This window comes from Cyclopterus lumpus, chromosome 15 (genome assembly GCF_009769545.1).
Source record: "Cyclopterus lumpus isolate fCycLum1 chromosome 15, fCycLum1.pri, whole genome shotgun sequence".
NCBI classification, from domain to species: Eukaryota; Metazoa; Chordata; class Actinopteri; order Perciformes; family Cyclopteridae; genus Cyclopterus; species Cyclopterus lumpus.
The window spans coordinates 7,386,280-7,412,456 of record NC_046980.1 but is presented as its reverse complement, the minus strand read 5'-3'; the positions used below and the strand labels follow the sequence as shown (position 1 = coordinate 7,412,456).

The 26,177-nt window shown below is 41.7% G+C and overlaps 1 protein-coding gene across 1 annotated transcript; it reads left to right on the top strand.

The window, feature by feature from the left end:
- Positions 1-10,359: 10,359 nt before the first annotated feature.
- Positions 10,360-25,644, top strand: atl2 (atlastin GTPase 2). The gene is made up of 14 exons (XM_034551870.1): positions 10,360-10,488; positions 15,523-15,668; positions 16,009-16,245; positions 18,569-18,700; positions 18,865-18,969; positions 19,079-19,129; positions 19,233-19,289; positions 19,541-19,633; positions 19,941-20,079; positions 20,186-20,313; positions 20,709-20,765; positions 20,853-20,924; positions 21,128-21,559; positions 23,421-25,644. Exons 1-14 carry the CDS (start codon positions 10,416-10,418, stop codon positions 23,538-23,540), a joined length of 1,842 nt encoding a protein of 613 aa, XP_034407761.1. The 5' UTR covers positions 10,360-10,415; the 3' UTR covers positions 23,541-25,644.
- Positions 25,645-26,177: the final 533 nt, after the last annotated feature.

The following is a 26,177-nucleotide window of genomic DNA, read 5'->3' as shown; positions in this document are numbered from 1 at the left end:
ATTTCCTTGTTTATATTTGTAATAAGACAGCATAGGGCTGCACCTGAGGTCTTCTACCTAAAGGCACAATTTACTGTTTTAGCGTTTAGCATGTTTCTTTCAAACGTGTCTGAATATTTAGCTTGAAACTGAATGTGTTTAGATTATTTGGTCAACAAAATGTTTTTAGTTCCTGTTCCATCAAGCCGTCGGAATGCAAATACCAGAAGAAGAAAAATAACATTATCAGAATGAACTTTATGGAGGTTCAGCGTCACGCTCAAGGACACTTCAACATGCATGCCGGAGGAGCCGGGGATCGAACCGCCAACCTTGGAGTTAAAAGACGACCAGCTGTGGGGTGATAAGTTATTTTATATGAATACAGTCTGTGGCTTATGTGATGGCATGTGATAGGGGGGAAAAACAGTTGTTGTGTGTGGTTGTTTTGGTGAGGAGAGGAGAGGTTTTAAAGAGTCCTTTATTCCACTATCACGAGAACAGCAAAACACTCTACAACATCATTGATAAACAAGTAAATAATAGTCAAACAAACAAAACAGCAAAATATAGCCAAATAAACAATCCTAATGTTTTAAAAAAAGTCTTTCACTGAGCATAACATGCTCCCAGTAGTCCATGTGTCCCTGAAAGCCTGGACATTGTCCACAGCCTGGTAATTTCTTAAGAAGGGCCAAGTCACCCTTCTTGGGCAGCAAGGAGAGGGGAGGAGAGGAAAGGGAGGAGAGGAGAGGAGAGGAGAAGGATGTGGTGAGTCTGTTTCCTGATTGTGAAGGTGTTCAGTCCTGCAAGTTGTTTTTATTGTGAAAATGATTTTGGTAAAGAACTTGCAGTTTTCCTCAGATTCCTCAAGCGGTTAATGCGTTTTTATTCTTTCTTCTTTGGCTATCGTTGGGTCGATCCACATTTCGTGCAGCCTGAGGCCGATTGGGTACCGTCCCTCCCACCAGCAGCACCAGCTCAGCAGAGCAGTTACCTGGGAGGCCGGGCCTTGAGAGTGAGTAATGCTGCTGAAACAAAAGCCCTGACAGCAGAAGTGTGGAGAGAGTGATGAGACCCCCTACTGGCGTGTTAGCTAGCCTGGCCTCGGAGTCTCCTCCCTGGCTTTCCCTTTCAGACTCCTGCCCCCCCCCCCCACCCCCTCGAAGGCTCGGAGCCCTGGAGACACCGGGATCCCGGAGAGACCCGGGTCCATTGGTCGCCTCTTATCCAAACGGTGTAGCCTTCTGGTGCTCAAATCCAAAAGAACAACTTTTATAACTAGTATGGAGGCAGTGTGAGGGGTTTGAAAGCTGCTGCAGAAGCATTTCAGTCAAACACTCAAAGGCTGTTTTACTTTGAAAGTATCAAAAAGTATCTATTAACAGCTTTGAGGTGTTTTAATGTTCTGCTATTTTTTACTTCTATTCCACTTTAAAAGATGATCATTGGATGTTTTACTCCACTACAATAATTAACATAATAGCGTCTTTATTTACTAGTTGTTTACTACAGATTAAGATTGTACATACAGAAGGATAATGATTATCTTATAAAATGATGCTGTATAGATTTAAATACTTAAAATGATGTAAAATAGTAATGATCTCCACCTTAACATAAACATTTGAAAGCGATATATATGACATATATAGTATTTTCAGTAGGATACTGCTACTTTTACTACGTCTTTCACAACTGAGTAGTATAAAATAAGAAGACACCTGATTTTAGAGGGGAAATTAAGATTAAAAATAAATTACATTAAGCGTCACAGTGATAAATACTGTATACGATGTTGGTTGCTTTGTATCATCAATAGTGTTGCCATCATCTTACACACTGTCAAAACTACACCTTGAGAACAGAGAACAGATTTATTTGTAATTGTTAATGTTTATGCTTTGTTCAATGAGAATGAGAAGATAAGAGGAAACTCACCCAGTTTACTTTGATGATGAAACATGACGCGGTGTGTGTTTCTAGACTTGTAAAGAAACATAGAGACATTTATCAACTGCCTCCAAATACTGAACTCAATGGGAATGTCTTCAAAAATCACTTTTAGCGTGTGTGTTTAAAGACTTCACATGGGAGACTTATGGTGACACAACACCACCAACTCCCCCCCCCCCCCTCCCCTCTTGTGGTTGCCAAGGTAAACGTCATGGCGACCATGGGATCGGCTGCAGGCTCAGAGGGATGTCTGGCCGTGATGGGGTGCGTGCACATGATACGCGACAATCAGACACCATGACAACCTGGCCGCAATGCTGTTTATTTAGCAACCAAACTGTATGAGGAGTTGGAGAGAAAGGGCAATACACATGTTGCAGAGTGGAGGAAACACCGCGAGGTGTTCACGGGCTGCAGAGGAATAACAGGAGCTGAATGAGGGAAAATGTGCTTTATGTCCTTTTGTCTGTTTCTCGCTCATGCACAAATAGGCTTTTACATTCAGAAAGTATTATATGAAGTTTTTTAATGTATTCAGCTTTTGTCTTTGCAGCGATGTTAAACTCCTGTCCTGGAGGTGTAAATAAAATGGGAAATCTCAGTTACTTTTTTGGAGGATGTTGTCTCCCTTCCACATTTTATTTATTTAGCTAATGATTGTGTCCAAAGCGACTTGAAATATCTGCATTCAACCCCAAAAAGTGCAAGAAAACATGCAAGTAGGCCTACATCAATTTCCTCAGATATGGTGATCTACTTCAAGCGCTCCATTTATAGATAATTGTCGTTGTATTTTATGGGCCAGGGTACAGTCTGAACAGAGAGACGATGAGTTTGTGCTCTCCTGAGGTCAATGGGGAGTTTATTCCACCATTGTGGAGCCAGGACAGCAAACAGTCGTGACTTTAAATGATCGATTTAATAGAGGAACAAAAGATGGAAAATCAATTATTTGCCAAAGTTCTCACAATGCACATGTAAAAAGGGAACCCATGCTCACATGTAGAGCAGGTGAACTTTAACCCTGGAAGACTTTCCTCCAATGACATGAGGGGATCTGTGTGATGGTCAGAGACAGCTAAATATATGTTGATGGGGTACAGCGGTCGTATTGTTTTTTTATGTTTTATCTAAATATGTCATTGTGAAATGGAATGAAGCTCTTTATCGTAATGCGCAGTCTCATTGGCCTTGTTTTGTGTTGACTCGTGCAATAAGTGGTGCATTACTTCAAAATAAACCATTACGCTGATGATATATTTGACCCAGTGTCATTTAAAATCATGTGCTCTCAATGTCGTGAAAGGATTTGGAAAGTTTTGTGGGAATAAAGTAAACTATAATAAGAATAAAGCGATCACCTTTGGAAAACATAAGGTTATGTATATGGAATTAATATTACATCAGCGATATACAAGAAGTTTCACAATAACACTGCAGGCCTTTTTAAAACAATAAGGAAAGAGCCCCTTGGGTCATTATAATGTGTGCGTTAAATGTAACGTCATGTCACTTATTGTCTGTAAAAATCTGAAAATATAAATAATAAAATACAGTAATAATGTTAATGTTTATAGTAATTCTCCATATCTTTACATCAAATGCATGAGTCATTATTTTGAGAAATGAATAGGTGAAATATTTCCACAAGTTCTGCTGTAATCATTCAAACACAAATGCTATCAACAATTTATCAAAAAGATCTGGCATATTGTAAAATGACTCATTGAAGTTGATTCCTGTTTTTTAAGACAAGGCAACTTAATTTAAAGCACCCTCTCAAACACACAATAAAATGGAAGATAAAATAGAAATAGACAAACAGCATACAGTTATAGAGAAGTTACAGTGCAGCAACACATTATAAGTTGCTCCAAATTTGATAAAGTAAAAAAAAGTACAGTAGAGAAATAAATCAACTGATGACATGGAGGTAGAGTTTTTAATTTAGATTGTAAAGGTTCGCAGCATCGTAGCTAAAAGCAGCTTCACCCTGTGTGGTTCCCTAAAGGATCACGAGACCTTCTGGGTCTCTGTTTATCATCCAGATCAGAGATGTATTTATGGTCTAGGTCGTTAAGCTATTTAATAAGCCAGCTTCACCACTAAAATATATTCTTTAACTCACTGGAAGCCTTTGCAAAGATTTAATAACAGGAGTAATGGCTTGTTAAAATATTTTGACTGAGCTGAAGTTTGTCTTTTTGCGTTTCAATAGTGCACACTGCTAGAGTCATGAAGGAGTTCCTCGTCATCTTGTCTGGACACGAGAGCTCCGATTCCTTCAATGTTTATGACAAAGTCTGGTCGAACCTATAAATATTAATGTAAGTGTTCCAGATCAAAATAATAACGACCTTTACCCTCTACGAGCTAAGAGTAACTCTGATCTGCCTCTCAGTTCTAACTCAACTAGGCCTACACTGCCACCGTGTGGTAGCAGTGGGAACCAGAAAGGTCCTGGATATATTCTTCCTCGTGTTGCATATTACCAATTATCCACAAATCCACATATGATGGGGGAGCGTAGAGGTATCCGCAACCATCAGTGTCATGGCGTTGGTACACATCCGGATGCTTTCTGTGACCTCAGGGGCAAGAACACGCCTCCACGTCACTCCTCAGACCACACAAGGCCTTCACCAGGGGAGAAACGTCTTCATTTGAGGGAGGAACGTCATTGCTCCTGCTGACTGGCTCCCACATGTGAAGACCTCCGGGTCCTGGTGTAGATTATTTGGAGGGTCCAGATTCAGGTGGCGAGGAGGAGATACAGTCCGGCTCAGAGCTTTTGTTAGATTACATGGAGCGTGATCATTATCGTCATCACTTTTTAAAGTGTTCAGGCGAAAGACATACAAGCTCACAAAACAGCGATCAACTGTTCAAATTGAACATTTCTTGATTTTGTTATTGTTCCTTATTTCTACCTTTTCGCCAAATATTCTTACAGCTCACTAATGATGTTTGCAACTTAGCAGTAGAGGAAGAGTTATTCAGATTCTTCATTTAAAATGTCAAAGTGACATAATGTAAAAAAAAAAGTTATACATTACAAGTAAAGGTTTTCTGTTGTACACTGTTGGATAGTTCAATTATGCTCATATTTTGTTTTATCGTGTCAAATCTGTATCTGCAATGTTCAATATGTGCCACTGAAATATTGGAAAAGAAGTGTAAAGTGTCATAGAATTGAAAAACTCAAGTAAAGTACCTCCGAATTGTTCTTAACTGAAGTAATGTTACAGTACCGTTAAATCTAGGATGTGGGGGCAGTATTGGACGGTGACAAATTCAGAGATACTATTTGTAAATCTGGTATTCAGACTAAAATTTTAAATATAAAAAAAAACCTTAAGTTTAAAATTGTATTATTTAACAAATTTGCGAGCTGGCATCCATAAATATTCTAGATAACAATTCTCCTTACTGATTCAAAATAGGTGTCTGAAATGTCTTAATTGGTATCAGAATCCAAATTCATTTATGGGCCAAGTACGTTGCACACACAAGGAATTTGACTGAGTGAAAGGTGCATATTAATAAAAACATTATTTCTCCATCCTTTTGACTCCGACTGCAATTGCTGCTTTCCCGGTTAGTAAATGTCACCTGAACAAAAAGAATTGTTTTCTGCTTAAGTTCTGTTCTTAAAACTGAACATTGTGACATTCGTAGAACTGAATCACTCTGGAACTCTCTATATATAATGTTGTGTTCTGTTAAATACAAATACTGATACTAAAAACCACACATTCCCAAAAATATAGTCACAAAACTATATTACCCACTTGTACTGTACTTTGTAATTGAGATTTTGTTTCATGAAAACTAACAAACAATATCTGGAACTTGCGGTTATTATTCAACAATGTTTTCTGTTTGTCTTTCAATGTATCTGTCCATTTGTTGTGGGGATATTAAATCATAATCAACTTGTGCTGTAAAGGTTCTTGTCCGCCTGGGATAAGTGGGGTCCAAGAGTGTGTTTTACGTGGCAGCACTAGAGGGAGCCCTCTTCTCAGGCTCCACCATCTCCTGAGCTCAAATAAATGAAGTGACTGCAACATGAGGCCGAGGGACTGGTATTCAAAGAAGACGTGAGTTGTGTTACGAGTGGGGGGAGAAAAAGGTACATTTAGAATAACTCTTCAGAAAGTGTCCCAGGCCGAGTACAGCTCCTCCATAGCATAAAAACACATACTGTACGGTCCACACATCTGGGCTCTGTCCCTGTTCTCTGACCCTCTCTCTAAATTTACCAGGACTTGTGTCATCACACGTGTCTCTCATATTTCTGCTGGCCGATGGGACAGACTAAGAATAGAAGAGCACTGACACAGATTAACACGGCCGGTCTCTCCCTCTCACTCTTTTCTAAAAACTAATTATTTTCCATCTGTCGCTCATACGACCATGAACCTCCGCCTTCTCGGCGTGTTTGACGAGTGACCTCGTCCAATGTAGCGTGTGGAAGACGGGGGCAAGAGAGCAGGCCGAGGTTTGATCTGTATCAGTGAGATGTTTGGTGAGTCCTTCAGTGACACCTAAATGTCACATCTAATCCCGGGATGGAGCAGGATCTCAAGGAAATGTGGGGTTGTCCCTCAGAGAGAGAGAGAGAGTCGATCCAGCACTCGACAGCCAATCACTGCGAGCCAACTAAAGCCTGATTGGCTGATGTCCAGGGTTCCTTAAGGTGAGCTTCGAATGTAAATATAAAGTCACCATGTTGATGTGAGTGTGTGTGTCCGGGTTACACGAATCAGAGTTTAGAGTTGGAACATTTTTTTGATTGCTTTCTCCAAACAGCAGCTGTGTTAGTTCAGGTAGCATTGAGATGATCTAAATGCCAACGCGAACACACCTAAAGGCTGCGGCTAATGCAAACAGACCAAGCCGAGGCTGCTGACTAAAACACACCTGTTGAAGACACATATTCAAATTAACTATTTAAGTACTCGTCACTAAATGGTGCATTTAGTTGTTGTTGTATTATTTGAGGTCTTATCACATTAAAATGGACTATACACAGATTTGGATCTGTAGATGATTCAATTTACATTTTTCTGAGCATTAAATTACTTATTGTGCAGGGGTGCTGGTAGGTAAAAGAATAAAAACTACTCTTTTAAGTCCTCTTTTAAGCCACATGTTGGCTCTAAAAACTACCGAACTGACAAGAGCAGCAACTCAAAATTAATAGCCCACATCATAGTTACAGGAATTACAGGAATAACACTCTTTCCAGTTTCCAGTTACTGTCTGAGTATAACGAAGTATAAAACCTCTTCAAAGATACTAAGTGATACATAGTGATACCAATAGATAACGAATGACATGACAATTTATTCAACATTTTACCCCCAGAGGTTGAAGTCTAATCTACCTTTAATGATGCCTGACACCATGAGGTTGACATCTGCGTTTTTTATTATTTCTCCGCTATTGAATGGAATGCAAAGAAATGTTGTTCCCTCAAATTGAATCTGTTCTTATTACGAGTTGTACTTTGAGTTCAATGCTAATTAGCAAACACGCTAAACTAAGACGTTTCACATGGTAACATCTGGCCTGCTTAACATCAGCATTGCATGTTCGCATGCTGCTGTTAACATTTAGCTCGCAGAGCCAAACATGGCTGCAGACTTTTGTCTCATTCATATAAAAATATACACACACATACTTCATTGTGAATATCTATTAAAGCATATGTATTGGTTTTAAACAGATATTTTCCCCATGCAGCAGCAAACTGAGCACCAAATCTCAACAGCCAACTGTAATCTGGCCTAGAATTACAAGGCTTGACGTAAATCTCTGTCCGCATCTCTGACAGCAGATAGTCTTTTCACAATGACAGAACATAATGCTGGACAGCTGCGTAAACACATGAAGTCAGTTTACCCACTGAGGTGAAGAGCTTTTACGACCTTTTTGTTCAGCAGACATCATCGCTGAGAGTATAGTTAAAACGCCATAAAGTGAGCAAGTGGAGAACAACATGTCACGCACTTCATCCCGGATATCTGGCTAAACTCAGGAGATAAGTCTTATCTTGGCCGTCCGCCTCTGAGAGCAGAATGAACCTTCATCGGGGTACCAAGGGAGGAAGTGTTGTACAGTGTGTAGACATTAAAGCACGTCTGCTAGTGACCTCACGGCTGATGGGTAACAGTGAGTGAGTGAAGGAATTGATAACTATTAAAATCCACATTTAAACTGGCATGCTAAGGACAATGCTAGTTTATTAATGTTTAGCAGGTACAATATTACTGTGTTGACCATTGTACTGTAAGCATAGTAACATTAGTTAACTAGCAGTAAACCTGAAGTACAGTTGAGGCTGACGCAAATCAGTTTTGCAGCTATTTCATTACAAACCAAAGTAATGGACATTTGCAATGTGGACCTGATTATAGTTACAATTCATAGTAATCTAATAGTTCTTGAGATATCTCACTCAAAAGCCCAAATGTCAACCTTAACCCGAAGTTACTTGAAAAGTCGACGTCACCCTCGGGAGACCATGAATGTCTGTATTCAATTCAATTCAATTCAGTTTATTTTGTAAAGCCCAATATCACAAATGACAAATTTGCCTCAGAGGGCTTTACAATCTGTACACATACGACATCCCTGTCCCAGGACCTCACATCGGATCAGGAAAAACTCCCCAAAAATAACCTTTGACAGGGAAAAAAGGGAAGAAACCTTCAGGAGAGCAACAGAGGAGGATCCCTCTCCCCGGATGGACAGAAGCAATAGATGTCATGTGTTCAGAATGAACAGCATTTACAAAGTTACATAAACACATTACATGAATATGACAATGTATGAATGGAACTCCAATCCATGAAACAGAAGGAGGTAGAGAGGAGGGGGGGCGGGGCGCATCAGCAGGGCCAACGCCCTGTATGAAATGTCTTGATTTGAAATGAATGCTCATGTGTGTTATGCCGAAACCCAAACAAAGCAGAACAACGTGAGTGTGGCGCGCTGCTGGCAGTCCAGAAAAACAAGATTCCTCTCACATTCTTGGGATGGATACATATAGTGTTGATGATGACGTCATTAGTGGATGACAAAAGAAACAAACAAATTGGTCATACGGCCCAGTAGTCAACAGAAAAAGACAAAGTAAAGTTCCACCCTACCTGTGAATGTGTATCAGGCATCTTCTATAGCGCCAAATAGAAAGGAAGGTGATCATTCAATAACACCAAAACTACCGGAGATTAAAAAAAAACGATAAATCAAATGACAGACACACTGTGGTTGGTTTGTGGTGTTTGTGTCACCAGGGAGACACAACTATCAATCCAACTGTATCAATCCACATACACACAGCCCTGATGATGACACATTAGCTGAAATTGTGAGTGTTAAACTTTGATTATGGTATGACTTATTTATTTGATGGGTTTTTTTTGCCACACCACATGAAGATTTTTTTATTTTCTTGAGTTTCCTTTTATACTGTATTTATTTTCCTTTAACTGAGCTTGACCTATGTGCAACTTATTCTACATCTTCGTAAACACTGATCTTGAGAATTATTGAACATAATGTAGTTAAAGTTCTGTGAGTTTGAATCAGGGCTGGAAATTAGCTGTAGCTGAGAACACAATAACTAGTAACAATGTTTATCACTATATGGTCCCTGGTAAATAAACATGTTTCCCATTCCGCACTGCCAGAAATATTACAAATATTAAAAAATACAAATATTCTGAAATACAATTCAAATATTAAAAAATACAAATATTCTGAAATACAATTCAGGTGTGAGTTTGAATCAGGGCTGGAAATTAGCTGTAGCTGAGAACACAATAACTAGTAACAATGTTTATCACTATATGGTCCCTGGTAAATAAACATGTTTCCCATTCCGCACTGCCAGAAATATTACAAATATTAAAAAATACAAATATTCTGAAATACAATTCAGGTGGAAAATTACTTAATCCCTTTTTCCTTTGGCCTAAAAGCTGTAAATAGAGGAACACATGTGTAGTTCTCATTGTATGCTACTTACACAGAAATAAACATACAGCTAAGAACAAGGACAACAACGATGAAAGAGATAGGTCAAATAAACATTTAACTGCCTACAAGTGAGTAAAAAAAGATAATAACATAATAGGCCAATGAATAAACAACATGCAATGTCAGCTTTCTCTAAATTGTAAACAAGAATACATTTGTGCAAAGAGTGCTGGAATATTGATTGATTAATGTAACAGGTTGTTTCATACACCTGAAACAACAAAAAACTGCTGTATACTTGATACTTTAAAAAGAACTCGAAAACAAATGTATAGTTTCGATTCTGCGAAATGAAATAAATAGTGTGCATGCTGACTCGTGCGGATTGCGCTCTTGACCCAGCAGCCGCAGCAGCGGCAGACAGCGTGAGAAGGAAAAAAAAGAAAATAATCTCCTTTGACGTCAGTCACGTTAGATTTCAGTAGTCCAAGATGGCGGAGGTGAGCGGGTTGAGGAGCAGAAATCACTTCGAGCCCAACTGCAAAAGCCGAGTCACCGACGAAGGTAAACCGTAGTTGGTCTTGTCGAGTAGATGTGTGACAGTGAGCCGATTGAGGAGCGAGGAGCTGAGAAACGGGGGATTAAAAAGTGTTTGTTTTTGCTTTGGTCTCCTTTGTTTTTCTGAAGGGGTGAACTCGCTTTTGTTTCCCCCCCGTTAGCTTCTGTTGTCAGTCGGAGACCTGCGGTGTCCCGGAAAATATGGTTCCTCGCGCCAGAATGTGCCTCCTCCAACGGTTAGCTAGTTCTTAAACAACGGTGTCAAACGCAGTCGTAACATGTCGTCGGCGAGTGTTTTCTTCGCTTTTGTCATAACGTGTTTGTTTCCCTTTTTGTAACTTGAGCTAAGGGGGAGAAAGGAAGAAAAAAAAAAGAAACAGTCTTGTGTGAAAGCGATTCTGGTTCGGCTACATAATTCACCCGCGACACCTGTCGTCTCATTCGTCCGGGGCCGTCACTTTCACCTGGCTCCGCAGAGAGCCGGCCGGCTCAACCGGCCTGGAGCCGCGCGGGGCACCCGGGTCACTGGCGTCGAAGTGCGGAGGAAGTTTCTGGAGTTTGAAGCAGCCCGCCGCTTCCCCCAAGCTTTCTGTCCCACACGGCACGTTTTAATCTTCTCGCATGTATTTAAAAAGCACTATTATTATTATTATTATTATTATTATTATTATTATTATTGTTATTGTTATTAGTCTGCTCGGAGACTTATCGACGTAAATGCGAGGCTAATGTTATCTTCTTGAACATGACTCGCCACAGTGTTGCAGCATTTTATTCGAATTACGTTATATGATGTATGATATGAATTACAAATGTGACTCCTTCTCAGGCTTTTTAAAGTAAATTATTTATTTGGTCACGGTTCTTAAGCTTAACTGTTAACTGTCAGCACCTTGTTTATAATGATTGACTGAAAAGTTGGCAGCATAAACATACACACTCATTTTGATAAGCAATCATCAATGAGTTGTAAACTAGGCAGAAAGCTTCATGTCATTTCCAACAGCTTTGGGTTTTGGACTGCTAGAATAAAATAAAATATCACCACGGGCTCTGAGAGCTTGTGACAGGTGTTTCTTTGAAAGAAAAACAAAACAAAAATCTCTTGACATTTTTATACACCGGGCAAATAATTGATTTAAGGAAATAATTTAACAGATTATGTTTTACCATCCTAAAAGAAAGAAACAATAATATCCTCTGCTAATATGAAGACTAAATAATAATAATAAAAACGCTCATAGCCGATTCCCAGCCCACCCTCTGTTAACGTGACCTTTCTCTCAACCTTGTTCAGACTCGTAAGCAAACAGTAAATTGTCGGCCTCCCCAAGGTTCATCACTGAGATATGGGCACAAACTCTTTTATCACGATAACCTTTATGCCTACTTTCATACAGACCGGCTGATTCTGTGGCAACTCTGCTCTCAATCTGCACTTTGTCCCCACGGCCTCCAAAATTGTTCCGCTTGCTGCAATTGAACATTTGTCCTCCTTGACTCTTGTCCAGGGAGGCCGTGCCACGTCTCCTATTGGTGCTGGTGTGCGTGGAGGTCCGTGTACCTGCGTCTTAACGGGCTACACTGGACAGATCGTTCGCTTTCATTCACTCCGACTCTGCGCTGTTGTTGTCTTGAAGATTTTTTTCCCCCCTCAAATAATACAAAATGCATCGTCGTGATGTGACGAGAGGGTGTTGAAACCCTGCTTAAAAAGCACTTGTATTATTTAATAGGTCTTGCAACAGTAGAGAAACAACTTTAGCATGAATTTCTCAACACTTAAACTGTGTTCTCTCTTGGGATCCAAATATGAAATGACTAAGAAAAGAAAAAACGGCATCAGCAAATATGTCACATCTTGCTTGCAGAGTATTAGTCACTGTCTTCATTCCTCCACCAAATCTCTTGTTAAAAGCCAACAAGCTTTGTCCCTTTTATGAAAGTGTGAAGGCTCCTATTTTTAAACGGCGGGTTAAGTTAAGTGGTCCATGAACTTATCAAAGTCTTCCTCGGATATAGTGCAGGAGTCCAGGGAAGGGAGCGCTGAGATGTAGAACTAGCCTGCACTCTATTCCTGCCATGCAAAGTTAAAGATAGACCCACACGTGTGTGTCTGTGTGTGTGTGTGTGTGTGTGTGTTTGTGTGCGACGCTTCATGCTCTGTGTGTGTGTGTGATGCACTATACAAACTGATCTTATCCCTTGACAACTTTGTGAGTGTACGCTGTGCAGAAAAAATATAAAATATATATATATATATATATATATAGGCCTGTTGACATCGACTCTGTGTCTCCATAAGATAAGAGGTAATGCAGCTAATTTTAGTTCTGCCCTCGTTTGCTGCAAGCTGAGGACTGTTCCACTTTATTTTAGTGGAGCTGTGAAGGCGCATAACGGCAAAGATAATGAGTTTTTTTGTTTTTTTACATGCTGTTGTGCTTCCTTGCATGCTTATTGTGTTTCAGTCTCACACACGTGTATACACACACACACACACACACACACACACACACACACACACACACACACACACACACACACACACACACACCACAGTCCCAGCAGAATAGTGTCTTTGTCCCCTCGGTGGCTGCAGGCTGTGCCACTTCATCCTGCTGAGAGCTGCTCTGGACTCGCCGTGATCCTGCACCGCCTCAGACCGATGAAATCTGCTGGGCTAATTTGTGTGCGGAGCAGATTACTGTAACCGCTCCGTGCTATCGGCACAGCAGAGCATTGCTGCTTTCGTTTGAGGATTTGTGGCGCCACCAAGTTTATCTTGCGGATGCCCCATTACCAGTTGTCCTATTCAGGAACTCGCAACGGCCCTCCTACTTCCTTAAAATGTGCTGGTCCCTGGATTTAGACGAGCCATCATGACCACCACTTAACAAAAACAAAGCACATAAAACCAAAACGCAGCATAACAACTAAGATGTATAACCGACCTTGAGGTATGGGAGAAAATAACACGAAATGAGTGTTGGAAAAACGATCAAGGTCATCGGCTGGTTCTTGAACATCACCTAAATCATGACGTTGGTTTGGTAGTTGAGGCAGCTATCTATCGATAGTAAGTAAAAGTAAGATTGTATGTTATTGATTCGGTTTGTTATTGATCCGTTTTGTTGTTTTTTCTCCCCCGTCACTGGTTCCTTAGCTTAGACCAGCAGATAGTCGGCGTGCAGCACAGTGAGGCCCATTTATTTTGGTTGGATATGCTCATTTTAAATGTACTTGTGTGGAAAAAGGTGTTTTCTAGCTGTGTAATCTATTTTGTGTGTTTACTGCTGGTGTTGCTCTCTACCTGGGACCATGTTTGCAATAAAGTGCTTTGTGAAGCATAAACTGTCTCTTGGTGCCCTCAACACTGTTGTTGCTCTCTGTGGTAAACGATGGAGACGTTTGGCTTTGATGTCTAAACCAGTCAAATAAAAGAACCCGTGACTTTCATATCTAGTGCTTCCTATTTAGATAATTACCAACATCAAAGCGGAAACGATTAGTTGATTTTATTCTGAATTGTTCAACTTGAAGGTGTCAGCTTGGGCTTTAGGAAATGAATAAATCGATTAGCCAAGACAACAATCGGCAGGTTAATCCATCATTATACAGTTATTGTTAGTGCAGCCCTAATCCAGTATTTGTGTGGCTAATTGGTGATGGTTAAATGATTGTTCTCTTACGAGTCTGAGTGCCTGTTACGGTTTGTGTTCAGTGAAGGCCGTCTTGATGTGCCATGAGAATTTAGTTTTGCTTGAATTCTCAAAGTTTATTCTCTGCTGTGTTAGGTTTCTTCCTGTTGGAAACAGGTGGAGTGTCCAGGGTGTGTCTTTTGTCTCTTCCTCCAGATGAGTAATTGAATGTGTTGTGGACGTCAGCGACTTGCACTCAGGTCCTGTGTGATCGTCAAGGCTCGCAATGAAATTGGAAGGGTTGGGTCTTGTGTATTTGAATGTGGTGAGAGACACTGTGGTGCGGCAACAACTTGGTACAGTTGAATGGCTATTCATTAATATTTGAATGAGCAATGATTAATGCTAGTTGTCCTACCTGTTCAGTGTCAGGTTTATGACCAATGGATCGCCACTTTTAGTTTGAGCTCCAGGGAGTGCCATCTTAATCCTGCACCAGGGATTCCAATGTCTTTACCTGGAAAAGAGCGGGGGAAAAACATTTACTTATGCCTAGGAAACTGGAATGATTGTAAATGTTTGTTCAAGCAGCAACGCAGTTTTGGCTATAAAAGGTTAACAACACTTTATTTCAAAAAGATTAGTTCAACCATTCTTTACTTCTTTTTCAATTCAGTTCATTACTTAAAATAAGTTGATTATCGATTAACAGAAAATGAAAACTGTTTTAAATGCCAAATAATCCTTTTGTGTTTTATTTGAAACTATAAGCTTCCCAAATAATAGTGTAGTTCCCTCGAAAAGGTCTCGTATCAACTGAATATATTTTGAGTGTTTGACAAAACGAGACTTTTTAAGAAGTCGCCGTGGACTTTGGGTAAAACTAACGTCCCTAAAAGACGAGCTACTCGTCTGCCTGCATCAGTTTGTGGTTCAGCACACTGCAGTTGTGTTACTGCGGCGGGAAGGAAGTTATCGTGCAGTTTGAGGCAACAGGTAAAGGAAAGACTGAAGAAGAATGTGAAAACGCTGGCCTCCCTAACTTATTATTATTCAGTCTTTTTTTTTTCTTCTTTGCCTCCCCTTTGTGATCATTTTCAGCACAAGGCTATTTTTGAGCTTGACCTAGATGGGCAGACCAGAAGTGGATGACAGTATTTAGAGCCCAGCACAGAAAACTGGAAAGATCGACGATATAACCGCATAAAGGGGCATTTCTCCTTCTCTTAAACTTCTCGAAACATATGACGATGAAATCCTGTTTTTTTTTTTTTTCTTTCATCTCGCCACATAAACCTGCCTCCTCCTCGCTCGTTGTCTGTACATTAACATGCGGCATGATGTTATCTAACCAGTGTAATTTAATCTGTTTCTTTCTTCTTTGTCCGGTCATCTAAAGGCTTGAGTGCTGTGCAAGATGTCCCCATTTTTCGGCATAAGCAGAAGTCTCCTTTAGCCAGGCCCGAACACCTGGAGGATGAATTGCTCCCCAGGACCACCGCCTCAAACCTCGCCCCCTCATCAGACAAGCTTCTGGAAAGAGAGGTAAAGTGTTCCTGTATGTCTACTGACCAGCTTGTTTACCGCATTACGCTAAGACTGATCTACAATCAAAAAGTTTAGTTTTTTTGATTTTGTGGACAATAATTCTGCCGTTTTTACATTTGAAAATGGTAGACTTTTAGCCACGTCTTTGCTGTGCGTCAGGCTCCTGAATGTGTTCACCTTATTTTCTCCCCAGACGCTTTGATTGCTGAGCTCAGCGTTGTAATTTTCAGTTCCCCGTTTCCTCCGTGAAACCTGCCTCGTCAGCATTGTAACGACCTAAATGCTTTCTCGATGCCGGAGGGAAAGCCACTGATTGATTGCAAACTCATGTCTTCAGGCTGTGGAAGAGGAGAAGGAGGAGGAGAAGGAGAAGGTGGTGAAGGCCAAGCCCATCCAGATCGTCTTGGCCAATGAGGACGAGCACAGCTTTGAGCTGGACGCTGCGGCGCTGGAGAAGATCCTGCTACAGGATCACGTGAAGGACCTGAATGTGGTGGTGGTGTCCGTGGCCGGGGCCTTCCGCAAGGGCAAGTCCTTCCTGCTGGACTTCATGCTGCGCTACATGCTCAGTCAGGTGAGATTCAATAATGTGTTTTCATTCCGTTTCAACGCACACACACGCCTGTGGAGATTAAAAGAGAGTTATTCAGTCAAGTATTTAATACATGATTTATGTGATGCTGCATATATTATTAGGCTTATAATCTGGACAAAACAATCTTTAACATCACGGGTGCACTGTTACTTATCTGACATATAAATAGTTTACACAGGCTGCAGTGTGTTATCTTTTTTCACACTTCACATTGTTGTTGACTTAGGTCAGATATTGCTTCATTATAGAAGTTGCATTATTGACATTTATCGTGTAAAATATGGTTCGTTATGTTTAATCGATATCTAAAAGGTGAAAGTGGATTGCAAAGATAGTTTAAATCTGAACTTTAATCAGTTTTTAAAAGAAGCCAGGGATGGTCTTGTTTACATAGAAATAGGTTAAAATGCACTCCTCTGCAGTTGCTCTTCAATGAATCACCCTTAAGGCAAACTGGCTGGATGCGTTTGGCGTATCAGTGATCAACTGGGGCACAGTTTCATTGAGATCAGGAAAAGGAATTGTTCACACTTGTCCTGATCGTGAAAGGCTTCCTGCTGACGGTGCAGTAAACACAAAACTGCTACATTTTCCTCCGGCACTTAAAATGTTGTGCAAGGTTCACAGGCGGTGGAGATTCTGAAATCGTGTCGGCTGGATAAATACGTACAGCAGATACGATTACAACACAGCACTGGCTTGTGTATCCTGGTTTCATCCTGAGAAACTTACTCAACAAGTTGATCTTAGACGTGCAGCAAGTTGCATCAATACGGCAGGGTGGTTGAACTGGTCTCCACCTTCTGGGAAGGTGAGCTCCACCATGTTTAGGTTTCATAATAAGAGTTTGGGAACTTTTTAATATAATAATAATAATATATGAGTTTCGGTCCAACACACCTACTTTTCCTGTGTGGTTACTGTCCTTTTGAATAACACCAATTAGTACATTACACACACACACACACACACACACACTCGTCCATCCAACAACTGTGACTCAATAACAACTAGTCCTTCAGAAGCAGCCAAGATCACCTTACACTCAGTTGCACATACTCTCTAACACATACACACACACACACACACACACACACACACACTGTAACACGCACAACTGTTTCTCTCTCACAGCTGTTATGAACGTGGGCATTCATGTAAGTCGGACCAGATCTGCACATGCTCACATTTTTCTCTGAATACTGTTATTGTTTCTTCAGACTGTGGTTCTTGATATTCAGTTACATCCAGAAGTTAATGTTCTCAACTGTCACAGCCGTGTTGTTGTTGGACTGCAGCTCTATGTTCTCACCAAATGACATACTACATTCCGTCTCTGTCGTAAGATGGTGATGAGGCCCTCAGCACAGACGTCGTATTGTACGCACACAAGAATCAGTGTTCATGCATACTTTGCCTTGCAAATAAGGTATTTGCTTGTCAGGTGAGGCTTGTTTACGCATTTCCTATTTGTGGGCAGTGGATCTCCTCGCATGTTGGCTAGAAGGTCACAATGTGCTGCTTTAATTTCACCGTTTTGTGTTTGTTTTTGGGATGAGGTGCCGTTAATGATCCGTAAATCAAAAGACTCTGACGAGATGAGCAATACAGCCAATGCTGTGTTTTGGGTCTTCGGTCTCGAGTTGAGGCGCATGGTTTCTGTGAGTGTCTCCCAGAGTGATTGGTTCACACCTGTCACTGTGTACACTGTCAAAACAAGAGGACGGTGGCATAACTTGTGATGAGTGTGATGCTGCAGTGTCCCGTGTTGGATTAAGTTCTCAAGAAGGAGCAGAGGAGTTCAGACCTTTACTGGGGTGTAATATTCATCCCAGTTAGCCTCTGTCAACGTTGTACTGGTTAGTTATTAAGGCTGGTCAAAATGTGGCCTGGTGCTTGGTATTCTTCTCTGCATTTGACCCATCCTTAGTCATTAAGGAGCAGTGGGCTGCGGTGAAGCACCTGGGGAGCACCTGGGGGTTCAGTGTCTTGCTCAAGGACACTTCAACATGCAACTATGGGGGGAGCGGGGATCGAACCGGGTACCTTGTGGTTACATGACGACCACTCTCCCCCATGAGATGTGCAAATCAAATTTCACAATCTTGAATTATACACAGACACATGAAACAAACTTTCTCTCTGGTAATTAAAAGATACTGAATCTCTCTGTACTACAAGCCATTAACATGTACCCTTTTGTTTTTTTAGCCCCTCACTCTCCCTTTCTGTCCCAACCATTTTAATTTCTCCTTCTGTTCCTCTTTCCTCATCTTGTCTCCTCCTTACCTTTCGGCAACAGGGCAAGTCATGGATGGGAGGCGACGATGAGCCCCTCACAGGGTTCACCTGGAGAGGAGGCTGCGAGAGGGAAACCACAGGAATTCAGATCTGGAGCGAAGTCTTTGTGGTCGACAAGCCGGATGGCACCAAGGTAGCCGGTTATCAAACAAACAGTCCAATAAGTCCCGATGAGCTTCATGTGGAAATGAAGCTCATATGGAACCTGTTGCATATCGGTATAAACATTTATAGCAGAAAAACAAATGCCCTGCGTGGCCTCCAGTACTTTACATCCATTGCATCTCTTCTCAACAGGTTGCTGTGCTCCTCGTTGACACTCAGGGGGCGTTTGACAGTCAGTCCACCATAAAGGACTGTGCTACCGTGTTCGCCCTCAGCACAATGACCAGCTCTGTACAGGTGAGACTTGAAAGTGTGTGTGTGTGTGTGTGGTCTGGTGGAAAGCATGCTGTCACTTTTCTTTCTCTTAACACGTCTCACCATTATGTCATGTTTCTTTTGTTTTCAGGTGTACAACCTCTCCCAGAACATTCAGGAAGACGACCTGCAGCATCTGCAGGTTGGTGTCACTTCTTCTTCTCCTCCTCCTGAGGGGGAAAAAAGCACCAAAGTTCCAGTAACTCCCGTTCCCGGATCATCATTTGTTTTCCTCTCTCATTTAGCTGTTCACAGAATATGGCCGTCTGGCAATGGAAGAGATCTACCTAAAACCTTTCCAGGTAACTACTGGGACCGGGAACAAGCACGTAGTCTGCATGCTATATGGTGTTGAACATTGCATCATGTCCATAGAATTATTTGATATTAAGAAAGTAGTTTTATAATATTAGGAGATTATTAACATATCTGTAGAATTGTGAAAACGGGTATCGTATAAGTACAATTTGTATTAATGTTGTTCCCATAACCATAAAGTTATCTGCTGGGTTACTTTTCCTCACTGTCCGTGATGTTTGATGGTGTGTTTCAGTCCCTGATGTTTCTGATTCGGGACTGGTGTTATCCTTATGAACACAACTACGGACTGGAAGGAGGCAACAACTTCCTGAATAAGAGACTACAAGTGAGAATTATTTTTGTTATCCATTTTTAAATGCAGATTCTTTTTTTTCTTGGAAATATTTTTCTACCCTGATATTGCTACACGTTGTTTACGATATTTATTCTGCCGGTCTCACACTCACTGCTCCTGTCAGACGCACGTCGCACCTCTTTTTCATAACCACTTATCTCATCGTCTGTTCAGGTGTGCGCAAATTTGCTTATCGCGACGTGCGTGTGCGTGTGCGTGTGTGTACACATTCCACACATCAGTCAATGACGAGAAAAGCACACACTTTCACTGAGTCCATTGTTGTCTGCTGGCTCAGGTGAAACAGAATCAACACGAAGAGCTGCAGAATGTGAGGAAGCACATCCACTCCTGCTTCTCCAACATCGGCTGCTTCCTGCTGCCACATCCGGGCCTCAAGGTGGCCACCAACCCGAACTTTGACGGCAGGCTGAAGGGTGAGGAAACTGGGAACATGGACTGATAATGAAGACTAGCTGACGCATGCTGGGCGGTAATGTCACGTTTCAGAGGACAAGCAAGGTGTGCTTTTGTGCGTTTCAGACATCGATGGTGATTTTAAGACTGCGCTGGCTAAGCTGGTGCCTCTCCTCCTGGCCCCAGACCGACTGGTGGAAAAGGAGATCGGAGGCAACAAAGTCACCTGCAGAGATCTCCTGGAGTACTTCAAGGTCCTGCATGGTTTTATTTAAGTTTTAACACTGATGATGAAGAAAAAAAGAAGAAAAGAAACTGACAAACTAAAGCTTGAGGGTACATAAACGTCACAATATAGTTGTTTTGCCACAGACATGTCAACAACGGTGTTCCGTAGATTAAAAGAAACAATCCAGGTGAAGACGCACCGTAAAAACAGGGTTCAGTTTTTCTGCCATCCGATTTTGGCCAAGCGTTAAACTTTCCATTCAGTCGCTGCATGTACACACGTGGACATAAGACAGGTGTGTCTAATCTTTCAATGTTTAGCAGTATTAAGTCCAGTTTGTCTTGAGTACTCACCGGGCTGTAGAATTCATCGGACAGGAAACACTGGTGTGTTAAAGTGTGTTATTGTATTTTCCTGCAGGCTTACATAAAGATCTACCAGGGGGAGGAACTGCCTCACCCAAAGTCCATGCTGCAGGTTGGTTACCGTCTGAGGGCTCTTATTAATTATGGGTCACACCTTTTTGTTTCATCTTGAGTCTCATCATCGTCTCCTGTTTGTCAGGCGACAGCAGAAGCCAATAACTTGACAGCTGTGGCAGGAGCCAAAGACATGTACGGCAAGAACATGGAGCTGGTGAGGACGCATTTATACTTTCGGTCATCATGGATTATGATCAGCTCACATTGTCATGTTTATAAGAAGCTACCGGCACACTGACGGAATCAATTAAATGATTTAATCGCTCGTTAAAAAAATCTTGCAAAAATGGGGCCCCCGTGCAGCTGGAGTGGCCTTCACCTCTTCTGTCAGTCACACGGCCTTCCTGTCGTTCTCAGGTCTGCGGCGGGGACAAGCCGTACATCGCCCCGGCCGATCTGGAGCGTTGCCACGAGGAGTTTCGCCAGCACTCTGTGCGTTTCTTCCGCTCCGTGAAGAAAATGGGCGGGGACGAGTTCTGCCAGCGCTACCAGAGCCAGCTGGAGTCCGAGCTGGACGAGGCCTACTCCAACTTCTCCAAGCACAACGACGGCAAAAACATCTTCTACACGGCGCGCACACCCGCCACGCTCTTCGCTGTCATGTTCTTCACCTACGTGGTGTCCGGGCTGACGGGCTTCGTCGGTCTGAGCACCTTGGCGTCGCTGGCTAACCTGGTCATGGGCGCGGCGTTGCTGTCGCTCTGCGCCTGGGCGTATGTCAAGTACTCTGGAGAGTTTCGGGAGGTGGGGACGATGATAGATCTGGTGGCCGAGACGCTCTGGGAACAGGTGGGTCCTGTGTGTGTGTGTGTGTGTGTGTGTGTGTCCGTCCACCAGAACAGATATCGTGCAGCTTGAATGGTAATTTGGCATTTAGGTATTCGTTTTGAGTTCTATTCGGTACTTTAAGCTATAACTGATACACTTTAGGTCAAAAGGTTTTCAACAGAAAAGGTCTGAAAATAGTAAATGTGTCAAATATCAAGACAGATATAACCTCATCTCAGCCAAGAAGAGTAACAAGATATTACACTAAAGCTAAAGATATGCAAGTTTGCGATATAGAGACAATGTCTATGACGTTGGGTTATAAATAATCCTCAATATGTTATTGAGCATCAAATCCTCACATTTTCGAAGCTGGAACCAAATCCAAATAATTAAATTGATCAGTTCTGAAAAATAATAGTTAATTCTTTTGGTGGTAGACTTAATTGTCAGGGCCCGACATTGCAGAGTTTGTCCACCAGAGAGCGCTGAGAGCACATTGTTCAACACTTATACTTTCTGGTTAACAGCCATATGGCTGATGCATTGTTTGATTTTTTTTTAAAAAGATGTAACTCTTGAATGTTATTGAAGTCAAAGCTTAAGACTAGAGTCAAATTAAGTTTTTTTTTAAGTGTTTTTTTTCTTTTTCAGAATTAATGAGTTTTATTTAATGTTACTTCCATTTGTTTCTGATGTAGTTGTTGTTTTTCTAGGCGTTTTAAAAATTCCTAGAGAAACAAGAATCCTTCCATCAGTTTTTATTTCCTTCGGTCCATGTTGAACATTGACTTCATCATCCGGCTCATTGTGTTAAGTCATCTTTCATTTCTCCGTCCACACTGAAACACTTTTATTTGCTCCATCAGCTGTTATCCTGCAGACTCGGCCCTCAGGAGCACAAATATAGAGTCGGTCTGTTTCTGAGTTATCTATTTGTAGTTCCATGAGTGTTTGCAGCCCTCGTGTCTCCTCCTGACTTCTCCTCCCTCCTTCCTCTGCTCTTTGTCTCTTCCTCCCTCTCTGCTTGACAGAAGACGGTGAGAAAGGTGAGAGGTGTTGGTTCTCATTTCTCTGATCTCCTGCCTGCTCTTCTCAACATCATTTCCTTTCCTTTTCCTTTTCTCCCCCTCCTGCCGCTGGTCTCTTTTTTTTTTATGGTTCAACATCGACCCCGTTTCCTGAGCCTTTCATCTTTCCTTTTCTAACCTTTTTTATTTCTACTGAATCTTTTCCCCAAACATTCGATCATATCCCCCCCCCCCCCCCACCTCTCCCCCCTCTTCCTGCTCCAGTGTCAGTCTCCCTGTCAGTCCTGTTCCTCTGTTTAACTCTCCCGTTCCTCCCTGCTGTCCTCTCAGGTGTTTTCCAAGCTTTTGGAGCCTGTCAGCAGCCGCCTGGCTTGGCCCGTCTCTCTCCTCTCTTCATTCCCATCAGGAGCGCTGTCTCCTCTCAACAACTACAATAAGATGAACTAGCTGCGGGGCCGGATTGAACTTCCTTTTCATATCAAAACTTCTGCAGTTTGCCGGCTTCTTGAGTGTTAACTTTCAGTCCAATGGTGCTGGATTCGTATACTTTATCCCCCTGTCACTGCTTTTCGCTGAATGTACCTGAACCCTGACGGGCCAGACCCATCTGAGGACCTCAAAGACGTGACGCCTGCCCGAACGGTTGTTAATAATCCTGGATGACTGATTTATTTATTTTTTAATTTCCTGTTTTTCAGTTGAGAAGGTTACCGTAAACATTTTTCTTCCCTAACCTACTTTCTTTCAGTTTCTTTGTCCTCCTTTTATAGATGCTACTTTTTTCTCTCTTTTTTTTATAGAGTCAACTCTATTTGTTCTCACACTAAATCCTCTTTTTGTCTCTCCTGCAGGTTTTGAAGCCACTAAGTGAACATTATATGGAAGACAACATCAGACAGACGGTGGTTAACTCCATCAAAGCCAGCTTGACAGAACCGGGCTCGCAGCACACCAAGTTAAAGACTCACTGACGCTCTTCCTCCTCATCTTCCTCCGTCATCTTCATCGTCCTCCTGCCCTCTCGCTCAATGTGTTCAACCCTAGAACTGTGGAACTAGTTCAACACCAAAGCTGGCCCCCCTTACCCCTCCCTCACCCCTCCCAAACATCCATATCGTCTCCACATGGCTGCCCCGTCTTCATTTGCTGTTGACCCACCCTGCTCTTCATCGCCCCCCAGTGCCTCAGAGCAGAAAGTGCACGTTCACGAGAGGACGGAGGAGAGAAGCTGGTGGCGTCGCCAAAACCGGACCTGAAGGACCGCCATCTTCTGCAGTGTGCCATGCTGTGATAGATGTGTCTTTTGTTGTAGGCTGACACACACACACACACACACGCATACGCATATGCATATATGCTGGTAGCGGACTGCACTCGCTTCAGGATTGAGCTGCAATTCAGGGAAAACTGATGCCGCTGTGGGCAGCTGTTATCAATAATGGACGCAAACTGAAACACCTTTCTGTGCATTTAAATGTTTTGTCTGACAAGTCAGAGCTCAGTTTACTTTCTCTTCGGCCTGTTTATTAACCTACAAGCACACAAGTGACCAGTCGACTAATAGTGAGGTCATTGTCGGGTCTTTTTTTTGTTATATTCAGGAAATGGATTTTATTGATTCTGAACTGAAAGTAAATTGACAATCCTGTCATGGACGAGCTGGAGAGGATTTTTTTTTTTTTATATATATATTTTTTTATAATAGAACTGTCTGTCCTGGTAAATCTGTCTTCTACAAATCTTAGCTGTATAGAATTAGTCTTCTTCTCCTGACACGCTACTAGATCACCTGCCTGTCTCCATTCACTCACTCAGTGTCTCATCATGTTTGGAAGGTGCGTGAACCAGGTAACACAATGCCCCTCAGGGCTCAGGTTGCTTCTAGACGTCTGTACGTCTTCCCCCTTTAATATTTAGTGATTGTGATCCTGAAGAGAACTGTAGGAAGCCTCGAGCCTCTCGGATGATCTTTTTGAAGTGTTTTTAAATTAACTCGTGTTTTATCTGGCCTTCAGTGTCTGCGTGGTGTTAAGAGCTACTGTGTTGTAGAGTTAAACTAGCCAACAGCTTTTAGAGCCACGGTGTCGCTGGTTGGGTGTCCAGGGAGGCCGTTTTATCTTCCGCCGCCTTGTTTTTAAAGCTGCTCTAGACCCTCAGTTTTAAGACCTTGATTGTTGCTTTTGGGAGCTTTATTTAGTTGGAGAGAGAGATGACGGTTTAGCTCAAACTCCCATTACATCTTTGAAAGGTTGAGTTTAAAATTTGGCAAAATACGCTCATTTGCTTTCTTGTGCGAGTTAAATTTATTCCACATATCTGTAGGATTAATATACAGCCGGCCGAGTGAAAGTTAAAAGCAGAGACCAGCACTTATTTTTTTTTTAAAAGCTCAACTAACATGGCTGACCTTGTTTGTTAAATCTGTACATAAACCAAAGCGCAAAAACAAAAATATTCAAACAAATGTGCTACTTGGTGAGCTTTAAAGGTTCTTTTTTTTGTTTTTAGAATACAGGTTTTCCCTTTTCCCAGCTTCATATTTAACGGTCGGATACGAAGGCAGGATAAATCTAACTCTGCAACAAAGTGAAAAGTCGTATCTCCCAAAAATGTTGAGTTATTTCCCTCTCGAGTTTGTTACTAGACTTTCTTTTTTTCTTTTTTTCTCACTTTGTTCAACAGCTTCTCGTCTGTTTGAGCTTTTCCTTCGTTGATTCCATCCACGTCATTTCTCACATTGTACAGTCTCTTCTTCTGTGGTCGCATAAATCAAATCGGGCATGTTGTTGGATTAAATATTTAAATAAACTTTGTATACATTTTATAGTGAATCGGTCTGGCTTGTTTAAGAATAAGTTGCTGCTGTGGGGTTTACACTAGTTTATATCCTCTTCACGAGGATGGATGTTAATAGAAACACGTGGTGTGAATATTTGAATTCCGATAGGAAAATCTTTTGATTGTGACGAGCGGGTCGGAGACGATGTCTAGTCTGCCTTTTTAAAAGATATCATGGCCGGTAATTTATTTTTGAATAAAAATGTTTACCTTAAGAATAAATCCTCAATTCAAGTCTTTTGGATTCCTGTCTCATTTTTAGGATTATTTTCTGGGGAAATTACTCCAAATTAAACAAATGGCCAAAAAGCAATATGAATATTTGATAGTTTTCCTCTTCCTTCACACAATTTTAAGATGTCTCAAAAACCAGTTCTTCACGATACCAAAAAAAACGTTCACATCCTAGCTGTTTACTTTACGTGTGCTATTTCAGCCCTATGTATTGTCTGCAGGTATTCATTTGAGGTATGTAGCCTATGGGGCAAAATAAAAAAAACTTTCCTTACTTTTGGCTGCTGCTTAGGTTTAGCATTAATGCAGCTTGTAACTTGGGTGTAAGCAATGGAGAAAACGTCATGGAAAATCTAGTCTGGTTTCACGATTATACATTTTAGAGCGGGCCTTATTAAATGGCTCTGGTGCTTTCTGAGCAGAGTTGCTGAATCGGTGGCCTTTGTTTCTAAAAAGGTCACCAAGACGAGCTGCGTTGACAAACAATGATGCGTTTTCATGCACAGTTGACTTCATTATTCACTCGCATGCAGAAT